Here is a 13,394-nt window from a genome sequence, read left to right on the forward strand (position 1 = left end):
AATAGTACGCGAGTATAAACACCATGGGACCACGCAGCCGCCATACTGCTCAGGAAGGAGATGTGTTCTGTCTCCTAGAGATGAACGTACTTTGGTGCGAAAAGTGCAAATCAATCCCAGAACAACAGCAAAGGACCCTGTGAAGATGTTGGAGGAAACAGGTACAAAAGTATCTATATCCAAAGTAAAACGAGTCCTATATCAACATAACCTGAAAGGCCGCTCAGCAAGGAAGAAGCCACTGCTCAAAAACCGCCATAAAAAAAAGCCAGACTACGGTTTGCAACTGCACACAGGGACAAAGATCAGACTTTTTGGAGAAATATCCTCTGGTCTGATGAAACAAAAATAGAACTGTTTGGCCATAATGACCATCGTTATGTTTGGAGGATAAAGGGGGAGGCTTGCAAGCCGAAGAACACAATCCCAACCATGAAGCACGGGGGTGGCAGCATGATGTTGTGGGGGTGCTTTGCTGCAGGAGGGACTGGTGCACTTCACAAAATAGATGGCATCAYGAGGAAGGACAATTAGGTGGATATATTGAAGCAACATCTCAAGACATCAGTCAGGAAGTTAACGCTTGGTTGCAAATGGGTCTTCCAAATGGACAATGACCCCAAGCATACTCCCAAAGTTGTGGAAAAATGGCTTAAGGACAACAAAGTCAAGGTATTGGAGTAGCCATCACAAAGCCCTGACCTCAATCCTATAGAAAATCTGTGGGCAGAACTGAGAAAGCGTGTGCGAGCAAGGAGGCCTACAAACCCAACTCCGTTACACCAGCTCTGTCAGGAGGAATGGCCCAAGTCTACTCGAAACAAGATTTGACCCAAATTAAACAATTGAAAGGCAATGCTACCAAATACTAATTGAGTGGATGTAAACTTCTGACGCACTGAGAATGTGATGAGAGAAATAAAATCTGAAATAAATCATTCTCTCTACTATTATTGACATTTCACATTCTTAAAATAAAGTGGTGATCCTAACTGACCTAAGACAGGGAAATTTTACATTGATTAAATGTAAGGAATTGTGAAAAACTGAGTTTAAATGTATTTGACTAAGGTGTATGTAAACTTCTGACTTCAACTGTACATTATTTGTCTTGCCCATTTACCCTCAATGGCACTGTCTCCTTCCTATCACCTGACTGAAGTGGATTTAACAAGTGACATCAATAAGGGATCATAGCTTTCACATGGTCAGTCTATGTTATGGAAAGAGCATGTTTTGTATTCTCAGGACCCCTCACGCTCTCTCCCCCAGGCCTCAGGTAAGAGCACAGCTCCCGCCAGACACAATAACATGTACAGTAGCTACAGTGCATGCAGAGAGGATGGAACAGTTTATTACGTTTAAGTCAGTGCAACTGCAGTGTCCTGTTGACTTTTGCGAGTGATTCAGGTGACACAGCGAAAGACATGTGGGAAAAAAGGAAATAATAAAGAAAGCAAGGGACTACACTATAAACTCCAAGGCATAAAAAAAAAAAAACCTGTAGTAAGTTCCACTCAAAGTCAATTAAAAGTCATTATTACCTAAATGTTTGTGGTATGGACTCAAAACTAAATGAGAAGTCACACCAATTACAACTACAACTACAAATATATTAACTTTTTTCCCAGCATGCTCTACTGCAGGTTGATWAAAAAAAAWAWAWAWATATCTGTTTTGCATGTACACTGAGTGATTGATTGATTAAATGTTATGCTACACAAAWATATATATATTTTTTTCTAAACTAATCCAATCATTRAATTTTTGAACCACAAAAATGGTTGTTCCAGTGTAAATGGCTAGGTAGTTTCCTCCCACTTCTCTTTAACCGAGGTACAAGCCTTATGTTACCTGTAAACTAACTCACCCCGGAACTCACTTGTTTAAGACCACAGTAGAGGAAATGAACGAATTCAACAAGTATATCTCAATCACTAACAAATACAGTCATGGGTGGTAAACTCTACAAKTCAATCCAAAAGGCAAGGCACACTGGGACATTTTGGGGGGCGGGGCTAAGCGTTGCATTTAAGTATACCTTATATCCGGAATCTTTGGGACGTCTTATATACACAATCTACGCGACGGCCCTACCCCCTCCCAGAAAGGATATACAACTCTAGCATTTAAATTGGTTCACAGCAGTTGCTTTGTTGTGCACCGCCAAAGATTTTACAGCACAGGTAGCTAATTTCAACCAGAAAGTTTATTTAGCTAGGTAAATTCACAGCATGGCTTGATTTATGTAGTTGGGTCAAACGTACAGTACACGTGCCACACTAGTTACATTAATTTTACCGGTGGCTTAGCTAGCTGTTGTCAACATTTCAATTGTGCGTCTTTCAGTTTCAACTGCAGTGTTGTCATTTCGAGCTCGCGAGGGACGAGGGTAAACTAGTTTAGAAAAGTAACAGTGGGTCGATCTCTGCTAAGTAGACAACAGAGCCAGAGATGGCTATCGCCCACGTCGCTACAGAGTATGTGTTCAGCGATTTCCTCCTGAAGGAGCCGGGTCAGGCAAGGTACCGCGCCGTGCGCACTGAGYTAGCCATGGACAAGATGGTGACCTGCGTGGCGGTGGGACTCCCTCTCCTCCTTATTTCTCTAGCCTTCGCCCAGGAGGTCTCTGTGGGTGAGTAGGTCACGGGTGTGGGGGAGGCTACTTGTGTGTATTAATTAATCACTAAATTATCAATTATGATGGTATCATTTAGTGATTATTCAGTGTGTTTGTTTTCTGTCTGTCTCCCAGGTGTTCAGATCAGCTGTTTCCCTCCAGCTAACTTTTCCTGGCGTCAGGCCATGTATGTAGACTCCTACTGCTGGGCAGCCCTACACACTCACACACTACCCTTATGGCTACACAAGGTAACACAAACACAGACATACACGTATGGCTACACAAGGACACACACAGGGAACTAACACTTAACCTTTCTCCTCTTCTCCTTCCTCTCGCCCTTTGTCCACCCTCCTTTCTCTCTCCCTTCCCCCGCTCTCTCAGTTTTTCCCCTATATCCTGCTGTTGGTAGCAGTAATTATGTATAGTCCGGCGGTGTTCTGGCGTTTCTCTGCCTCTCCTCTGCTTCAGTCAGACCTTAGCTTCATCATAGAAGAGCTCGACCGCTGCTACAACCGTGCTGTCACTCTGGCTAAACGCATGGCCACTGCTGGGGAACACACAGACAGGTAGGCTAACTAGGCTGTATTCATTAGGCACCGAACAGAAGAAACAGACTGAATGGCTGGAATGAAATTAATGGAACGTAGTCAAACACATGGAGAAAGTTTGAAGTGTTTGATACTGTTCCATTCATCCATTCCAGCCATTACTATGGGTCTGTCCTCCACCACTGCTAACTCTCTCTGTCTCTCCCTCCAGTGTTGCGTTTGACCCTACTGAGGGCTGTTTCATGTACCCGGTAGTGGAGCAGTATCTGCTGACCAAGAGGAGGAGTGTTGTGGTGTTGTGGCGCTACCTGCTGTGTCGAGGCCTCAACCTGCTCACCTTGCTTCTGGCCTGTGTCTACCTGGGCTACTACCTCCGCCTCGCCTCCCTCACTGACCAGGTAACTAACCCTGACCCACTGACCAAGTGGGTCTCGTCATAACTGACCCTAACTTATTGATCTTGTGCTGTGAGTTATCTGGCTAACTTATTGGTTCTACATTGTGATCCTCCCCACAGTTCGGCTGTTCCCTGCGCACCGGACTCCTGGCCAATGACACCTCAATCCCCGACCAATTACAGTGCAAGCTGGTTGCCGTGGGAGTATTCACTTTGCTAAGGTTTTTACACCCCCTTTTGATCTTTTAGCCAGTCATTTTTGTTGTTCCCTTTTTAAATAAAGTTTACTGGATTGTGATTTCAGCTTTGTTAACCTGCTGGTGTACGCCATGCTGGTTCCCGTGGTGATATACTCCGCTCTGCGCCCCTTCTTTCAATCACACACCCATTTCCTGAAGTCCTACCAATCACTGCCCACCATCAGTGTTCTGCCCCTCCCGCAGGGCCAATGGGATGACCTGACGCTCTACTTCCTCTTCCTGGAAGAAAACCTCAGCGAGCTCAAGTCCTACAAGTACATGAAGGTGTGTGTATAGTGCTGTGTTGTAGGTGGAGTTAAGTTTTTATTGTTACATGCACAAGTACAGTGAAATGCCTATCTTGCTTGATCTTTCCCAACATTGCAATAATGAATATCAGTAGTACTATAGAAAATAGTCAAGGAGAACAAAAACACACTAGAAATAAGTAAGTAAGCTATATACAAGGTCAGTTCCAAGGTCAGTGCCAACACCATATTTACAATGTTCAGGGATACTAGTGTGGTAGGGGTAGATATGTATAGGGGTAAGGTGACTAGGCATCAGGATAAAGAGTAGCAGCAGTGCATATGATTGTTATGTGAGTGTGTGTAGAGTCAGTAAGAATGTGTGTGAGAGAGCAAATTAATTGTGTGTCTTGAGAGTGTGTAGGGTGCATAGAGTTGGTGCAAAAATAGAACGTCTGTGTAGCCATTTTGTTAGCTACTTAGCAGTCTTATGGCCTGGGGATAAAAGCTGTTCAGGAGCCTGTTGGTGTCAGACTGGTTGCTCCAGTATTGCTGCGTGGAAGCAGAGAACAGTCTATGACTTGGGTGGCTGGAGACTTTAACAATTTTCCGGGCCTTCCTTTAACACCGCCTGATATAGAGGTCCTGGATGGCAGGGAGCTTGGCCCCAGTGCAGTTGCCATACCAAGCAGTGATGCAGCCAGTCAATATGCTCTAAATGGTGCAGCTGTGTAACTTTTGGAGGATTTGAAGGCACTGCAAAACCTGTTTCTGTGTGTAACTGTATAGCTCTGTGTTGTAGGTGTTGGAGTTGTTGAGGAGGAGGGGGATGTGTGAGGGGGAGGACTTTGACGCCATGGGACTGCTTCAGATGCTATGTCTGGTGAAGACTGATGTCACGGATGGAAAGAGGAGCACCGCAGCTACCTTCAATGCTAGTGACAAAACCACCAATGCAAATGCTAGCCTTGATGCTAAAGCTAATGATAACCCTATTGCTAAAGTTAGCCATATTGCTAATGCTAACCCTGCCGCTGGGGAGGCTAGTAGCAAGGCCCCAGCCCTCAGCCCAGCTTCCCCAGACTCATGCCAAAGCCAGACCAGTGCCACTGAAATGACAGGTGAGTCTGAAAGGATGAGGAGGGAGGATGGGGAGAGGAAGCAGAATTGGAATGATGGGAAATGAAATTCCAAACTGAAATTCATAATGTTCTGTTTCCCGCCAGAATTCTCTGCTCTGTTGCCAGGCAACAGTGCAATGACAGGCGGAAGGCGGAGTGATGAGGGGGCGGTCCGACAGCGAATTATCTGATCGTTGCCGTGAAGGAACAGCCCCAGTGGGTTGTGGGACACTAGAAACCAGAGGTTCTAAGACCCAGAGATCCAACAAGCCTTTATCTAAACAACTCMGACTAAGGTGAACCAGAGATGTCTTGATGTCAATGGGACAGAGTTGTATTCAAATCAATCTTTATTTGCCACATGTGCCGAATACAACAAGTGTAGACTTTACCATGAAATGCTGACTTACAGTTGAAGTCGGAAGTTTACATGCACCTTAGCCAAATACATTTAAACTCATTTTTTCACGATTCCTGACATTTAATCCTAGTAAAAATTCCCTGTCTTAGGTCAGTTAGGATCACCACTTTATTTTAAGTATGTGAAATGTCAGAATAATAGTAGACAATGATTTCAGCTTTTATTTCTTTCAACACATTCTCAGTGGGTCAGAAGTTTACATCCACTCAATTAGTATTTGGTAGCATTGCCTTTAAATTGTTTAATTGGGTCAAACGTTTCAGGTAGCCTTCCACAAGCTTCGCACAATAAGTTGGGTGAATTTTGGCCCATTCCTCCTGACAGAGCTGGTTAGGTTTGTAGGCCTCCTTGCTCGCACAAGCTTTTTCAGTTCTGCCTACACATTTTCTATAGGTTTGAGGTCAGGGCTTTGTGATGGCCACTCCAATACCTTGACTTTGTTGTCCTTAAACCATTTTGCCACAACTTTGGGAGTATGCTTGGGGTCATTGTTCATTTGGAAGACCCATTTGCGACCAAGCTTTAACTTCCTGACTGATGTCTTGAGATGTTGCTTCAATATATCCACGTAATTTTCCTCCCTCATGATGCCATCTATTTTGTGAAGTGCACCAGTCCCTCCTGCAGCAAAGCACCCCCACAACATGGTGCTGCCACCCCCGTGCTTCAAATTAACTGAAATGAAAAGTTTACATAGTTATAGATCTACAATTTCATTTTTGGGGGATAGTGTTCTTCGGCTTGCAAGCCTCCCCTTTTTTCCTCCAAACATAACAATGGTCATTCTGGCCAACCAGTTCTATTTTTGTTTCATCAGACCAGAGGACATTTCTCCAAAAAGTAGTCTAGCTTTTTAATTGCGGTTTTGGAGTAGTGGCTTCTTCCTTGCTGAGCGGCCTTTCAGGTTACGTCGATATAAGAATCGTTTTACTGTGTATATGGATACGTTTGTACCTGTTTCCTCCAGCATCTTCAGAAGGTCCTTTGCTGTTGTTCTGGGATTGATTTGCACATTTCGCACCAAAGTACGTTCATCTCTAGGAGACAGAACACGTCTCCTTCATGAGTGGTATGATGGCTGCGTGGTCCCGTAGTGTTTAAACTTGCGTACTATTGTTTGTACAGATGAACGTGGTACCTTCATGCGTCCAAGGATGAACCAGACTTGTGGAGGTCTACAACTGTTTTCTGAGGTCTTGGCTTATTTCTTTAGATTTCCCCATGATGTCAAGCAAAGAGGCACTGAGTTTGAAGGTAGGCCTTGAAATACATCCACAGGTACACCTCCAATTGACTCAAATGATGTCAATTAGCCTATCAGAAGCTTCTAAAGTATTGACATCATTTTCTTCAATTTTCCAAGCTGTTTAAAGGCACAGTCAATTTAGTGTATGTAAACTTCTGACCCACTGGAATTGTGGTACAGTGAAATAATCTGTCTGTAAATAATTGTTTGAAAAATTACTTGTRTCATGCACAATGTAGATGTCCTAACCGACTTGCCAAAACTATAGTTTGTTAACAAGAAATTTGTGGAGTGGTTGAAAAACGAGTTTTAATGACTTCGACCTAAGTGTTTGTAAACTTCCGACTTCAACTGTACAAGCCCTTAACCAACATTGCAGTTCAAGATGAAGAAAATATTTACCAAGTAGGCTAAAATAAAAAGTAACACAATAAAAATAATGAGCCTATATACAGGGGGCACCGGTACCGAGTCAGTGTGCATGTGTACAGGCTAGTTGAGGTATTCTGTACATGTAGGTGGGGGTGAAGTGACTATGCATAGGTAACAAACAGCAAGTTGGAGGGGGGTCAATGTAAATTGTCCGGTGGCGATTTTTATAAATTGTCTAATGGCTTGGGGGTAGAAGCTGTTGAGGAGCCTTTTGGTCCTAGAGTTGGCGCTCCGGATCTGCTTGCCATGCGGTAGCAGAGAAAACGGTCTATGACTTGGGTGTAATGCCAATGGGACAGCGTTGTATTAACTAACGGTAGTGGTACTAGCCAAAAATCCCAGGAAGTTTCTCTGACGAGATCAGGGATTTGAATGGGACAAGCCGTTTCTGGGTATCTTCTACTGAAAGCCATACTGCCCAGGGTGTGTGTGGTGGCGGCATACTGTCCTGCAGAAGGGTCTTTCTATAAACTAGAGAACCACTGAGGATTTCTTACACTGGACAACTTGTAACGGCTGTTGATATGTCATTGATAATAATCTGCCATTTTTTTAAAGATATAAGCAGGGTTCATGGCTATATTCAATCAAATTCACGAGTTGATTTAAAACCTATGTTTAACCCTTTATCTTGGTTGGTGCCTTGATGGATTTGTCCAAAATCATGTGACATAAAATACACTGCTCAAAAGAAATAAAGGGAACACTTAAACAACACAATGTAACTCCAAGTCAATCACACTTCTGTGAAATCAAACTGTCCACTTAGGAAGCAACACTGATTGACAATAAATTTCACATCTGATCCAGGAAGGAATTTCCCGAATGACAGTCAAGTGACGAACAGCTGTTGTGATAGCGCATGCGATGCAACAACTACCCAAGTGCTGGAAAAAAGGTGTTCAGGAGGAATGTCAAGAATATTTTGGAGTCTCATTAGTTACGCTAGCGATATTCCTAGCGACTTGATGTTGATCGTCTGTTTGCTTGATTTACTGCCGGGTCACCTTCTCATTTAACAGAGAAAGCCTTAAAGTAATGAGTTCATGTTTCTGTGCCTGGGATTGTACACTGTCTACTGTGTGAAATTGTGTTGGATGGATTATTGCGCAACACCCAAAGTTAGTGGCTATGTAATATGATCTGGTAATGAAACATGTCAAATACATTTTGTTTACCATGTTACACCTGCAATTTTAAGCAATACAAGGAGCTTGAAGTAGCCTACTTTCTCATTATTAAAAACAGCGATGGTGAGATTAATGCTACCCCTATTCTTGGATTTATGTGTCCCTGGGTCAGCCACATAGGCTACAGTAAAATCACCATGCATGCATCCAATCTATTTAGTCAGGCAATCTCCACATTTTTGAATGTAGTGATATTCAAAATATCAATGGATTGGTAAGGCCTAAATAATGCATTATTCTTAGTGGCAATGAGCTACTTTTTGCATGCTTTTTGGGGGGAGGGGTTATATATTAGGCCCTATATGTACAGTTGTATAACATGGAGGTCCTTGAAAATTACAATGAAATGCTTTGGAAAAAGTAACTGACTTGCCAATGTCTTTATTTACCCTGATTTTAAAGAATGTATAGTCCTAGGCCTATGTTGTTTAGGTGGAGTTAGGGGCAAATTTACATACAGTTGAAGTCAGAAGTTTACATACACCAGCATTTAATCTCAGTAAAAATGCCCTGTTTTATGTCAGTTAGGATCACCACTTTATTTTAAGAATGTGAAATGTCAGAATAATAGTAGTGATTTATATCAGCTTTTATTTATTTCATCACATTCAAAGTGGGTCAGAAGTTTACATCCACTCAATTAGTATTTGGTAGCATTGCCTTTAAATTCGTTTAACTTGGGTCAAATGTTTCGGGTAGCCTTCCACAAGCTTCGCACAATAAGTTGGGTGAATTTTGGCCCATTCCTCCTGACAGAGCTGGTGTAAGCTCCCCCTATTCCCAGGCGCTCTCTTTTGATGACTTCTGTAACCGTAATAGCCTTGGCTTCATGCATGTTAACTTAGAAGCCTCCTCCCTAAGTTTGTTTTGTTCACTGCTTTAGCACACTCTGCCAACCCGGATGTTTTAGCCGTGTCTGAATCCTGGCTTAGAAAGACCACCAAAAACTCAGATATTTTCATCCCCAATTACAAGATTTTCAGACAAGATAGAACGGCCAAAGGGGGCGGTGTTGCAATCTACTGCAAAGACTGCCTGCAGAGTTCTGTCTTACTATCCAGGTCTGTTCCCAAACAATTTGAACTTCTACTTTTAAAAATCCACCTTCTAAAAACAAGTCTCTCACCGTTGCCGCCTGCTATAGACCACCCTCTGCCCCCAGCTGTGCTCTGGACACTATATGTGAACTGATTGCCCCCCTCTTCTTCAGAGTTCGTGCTGCTAGGCGACCTAAATTTGAACATGCTCAAAACCCCAGCCACCCTACAATCTAACTTGATGCCCTCAATCTCACACAAATTATCAATGAACCTACCAGGTACCCACCAATTCCGTAAACCTCGGGTACCCTCATAGATATCATCCTAACAAACTTGCCCTCCAATACACCTTGCTGTTTTCAACCAAGATCTCAGCGATCCCTGCCTCATTGCCTGTATCCGTAATGGGTCAGCGGTCAAACGACCTCCACTCATCACTGTCAAACGCTCCCTGAAACACTTAGCGAGCAGGCCTTCTCATCGACCTGGCCGGGTATCCTGGAAGGATATCGATCTCATTCCCGTCAGTAGAGGATGCCTGGTCATTTTTTTAAAATGCCTTCCTCACCATCTTGAATAAGCATGCCCCATTCAAGAAATTTAGAACCAGGAACAGAATATAGCCCTTGGTTCTCTCCTGACCTGACTGCCCTTAACCAACAGAAAAACATCCTATGGCGTTCTCGCATTGCATCGACCAGCCCCCGTGATATGCAACTTTCAGGGAAGCCAGAAACCAATATACACAGGCAGTTAGAACAGCCAAGGTAGCTTTTTCAGGCAGAAATTTGCTTCCTGCAACACAAATTCAAAAAAGTTCTGGGACACCGTAAAGTCCATGGAGAATAAGAACACCTCCTCCCAGCTTCCAACCGCTCTGAAGATAGGAAACACTGTCACCACCGACAAATCCACTATAATTGAGAATTTCAATAAGCATTTTTCCGGCTGGCCATGCTTTCCATCTGGCTGCCCCTACCCCGGACAACAGCACTGCCCTCCCTCTGCTACTCGCCCAAGCTTCCCATTTCTCTTTCTCCCAAATACAGTCAGCTGATGTCCTAAATGAGCTGCAAAATCTGGACCCTTACAAATCCCCGGGCTAGATAATCTGGACCCTTTCTTTCTAAAACTATCTGCTGAAATTGTTGCCACCCCTATTACTAGCCTCTTCAACCTCTCTTTCGTGTCGTCCGAGATCCCCAAAGATTGGAAAGCAGCTGCGGTTATCCCCCTCTTCAAAGGGGGGACACCCTTGACCCTAACTGCTACAGACCTATATCTTCCTACCCTGCCTTTCTAAGGTCTTCGAAAGCCAAGTCAACAAACAGATTACCGACCATTTCGAATCCCACCACACCTTCTCCGCTATGCAATCTGGTTTCAGAGCTGGTCATGGGTGCACCTCAGCCACGCTCAAGGTCATAAACGACATCGTAACCGCCATCGATAGGAAACAATACTGTGCAGCCGTATTCATTGACCTGGCCAAGGCTTTTGACTCTGTCAATCACCACATCCTCATTGGCAGACTCGACAGCCTTGGTTTCTCTAATGATTGCCTCGCCTGGTTCACCAACTACTTCTCTGATCGAGTTCAGTGTGTCAAATCGGAGGGTCTGTTGTCCGGGCCTCTGGCAGTCTCTATGGGGGTGCCACAGGGTTCAATTCTTGGACCGACTCTCTTCTCTGTATACATCAATGATGTCGCTCTTGCTGCTGGTGATTCTCTGATCCACCTCTACGCAGACGACACTATTCTGTATACTTCTGGCCCTTCTTTTGACACTGTGTTAACAACTCTCCAGGCGAGCTTCAATGCCATACAACTCTCCTTCCGTGGCCTCCAACTGCTCTTAAATACAAGTAAAACCAAATGCATGCTCTTCAACCGATCGCTGCCTGCCCCTGCCCGCCTGTCCAACATCACTACTTTGGACGGTTCTGACTTAGAATATGTGGACAACTACAAATACCTAGGTGTCTGGTTAGACTGTAAACTCTCCTTCCAGACTCACATCAAACATCTCCAATCCAAAGTCAAATCTGAATTGGCTTCCTATTCGCAACAAAGCATCCTTTACTCATGCTGCCAAACATACCCTTGTAAACTGACCATCCTACCAATCCTCGACTTCGGTGATGTCATTTACAAATAGCCTCCAAAACCCTACTCAATAAATTGGATGCAGTCTATCACAGTGCCATCCGTTTTGTCACCAAAGCCCCATATACTACCCACCACTGCGACCTGTACACTCTCGTTGGCTGGCCCTCGCTTCATACTCGTCGCCAAACCCACTGGTTCCAGGTCATCTACAAGACCCTGCTAGGTAAAGTCCCCCCTTATCTCTGCTCGCTGGTCACCATAGCAGCACCTATCTGTAGCACGCGCTCCAGCAGGTATATCTCTCTAGTCACCCCAAAAAACCAATTCTTCTTTTGGACGCCTCTCCTTCCAGTTCTCTGCTGCCAATGACTGGAACGAACTACAAAAATCTCTGAAATTGGAAACACCTATCTCCCCTACTAGCTTTAAGCACCAGCTGTCAGAGCAGCTCATAGATTACTGCACCTGTACATAACCCATCTACAATTTAGCCCAAACAACTACCTCTTTACCTACTGTATTTATTTTATTAATTTATTTTGCTCCTTTGCACCCCATTATTTTCTGTCTCTACTTTGCACTTTCTTCCGCTGCAAACCAACCATTCCAGGTTTTTTTTAGTTTTATTTTACTTGCTGTGTTGTATTCACTTCACCTCCATGGCCTTTTATATTTTTATTTATTTATTTTATTTATTTATACATATATTTGTTTGCCTTCACCTCCCTTATCTCACCTCACTTGCTCACATTGTATTAAGACTTATTTTTTTTTCACTGTATTATTGACTATATGTTTGTTTTACTCCATGTGTAACTATGTGTTGTTGTATGTGTCGAACTGCTTTGCTTTATCTTGGCCAGGTCGCAATTGTAAATGAGAACGTGTTCTCAATTTGCCTACCTGGTTAAATAAAGGTTAAATAAAAAAATAAAAAAAAAAGATGATATGTTTATCCACAAAAACATATGCATCACAAGCTGGCTTCCGGAACCAGAAAGCGTATTTGTGGACTAAAAAGGACTTCCCATTCTGCATGCTCCACATGTAAAAATAACAGTTCTGGGTCTTTCAATAAATAAATGGGGCCAATGTGTGACATTGGGATCAACATTTCAAAATGTTTTGAAACTCAAATAAACATGATTTTCATGCAGTTCAAGTGTATTTAGAGTATTAATGAATATACAGTTGAAGTCAGAAGTTTACAATTACTCAACCTAAAACTTGTTTTTCAACAACTCCACAAATGTCTTGTTAAAAAACTATAGTTTTGGCAAGTCGGTTAGGATATCTACTTTGTACATGACACGGGATTTTCCCAAACAATTGTTTATAGACACAGTGAAATAATCTATCACAATTCCAGTGGGTCAGAAGTTTACATACACTAAGTTGACTGCCTTTAAACAGCTTGGAAAATTCCAGAAAATTATGTCATGGCTTTAGAAGCTTCTGATAGGCTAATTGACATCATTTGAGTCATTGGAGGTGTACCTGTGGATGTATTCAAGGCCTACCTTCAAACTCAGTGCCTCTTCGCTTGACATCATGGGAAAATCAAAAGAAATCAGCCAAGACCTCAGAAAAAAATTGTAGACCTCCACAGTCTGGCTCATCCCTGGGCGCAATTAACAATCGCCTGAAGGTACCACGTTCATCTGTGCAAACAATAGTACGCAAGTATAAACACCATGGGACCACGCAGCCGTCATAACACTCAGGAAGGAGATGCGTTCTGTCTCCTAGAGATGAGCGTACTTTGGTGGAAAAGTG

At 43.3% G+C, this 13,394-nt stretch overlaps 1 protein-coding gene across 1 annotated transcript; it reads left to right on the top strand.

Moving 5' to 3' along the window:
- Nucleotides 1-1,999: 1,999 nt before the first annotated feature.
- LOC111959621 (pannexin-1) lies at nt 2,000-8,832 on the top strand. The gene is made up of 8 exons (XM_023981327.2): nt 2,000-2,635; nt 2,756-2,871; nt 3,008-3,192; nt 3,386-3,572; nt 3,692-3,792; nt 3,876-4,095; nt 4,861-5,179; nt 5,285-8,832. The coding sequence occupies exons 1-8, from the start codon at nt 2,455-2,457 to the stop codon at nt 5,368-5,370; spliced, it is 1,395 nt and encodes a 464-aa protein (XP_023837095.1). The 5' UTR covers nt 2,000-2,454; the 3' UTR covers nt 5,371-8,832.
- Nucleotides 8,833-13,394: the final 4,562 nt, after the last annotated feature.

The sequence above is a fragment of the Salvelinus sp. IW2-2015 genome, linkage group LG4p, assembly GCF_002910315.2.
Source record: "Salvelinus sp. IW2-2015 linkage group LG4p, ASM291031v2, whole genome shotgun sequence".
Classification (NCBI taxonomy): domain Eukaryota; kingdom Metazoa; phylum Chordata; class Actinopteri; order Salmoniformes; family Salmonidae; genus Salvelinus; species Salvelinus sp. IW2-2015.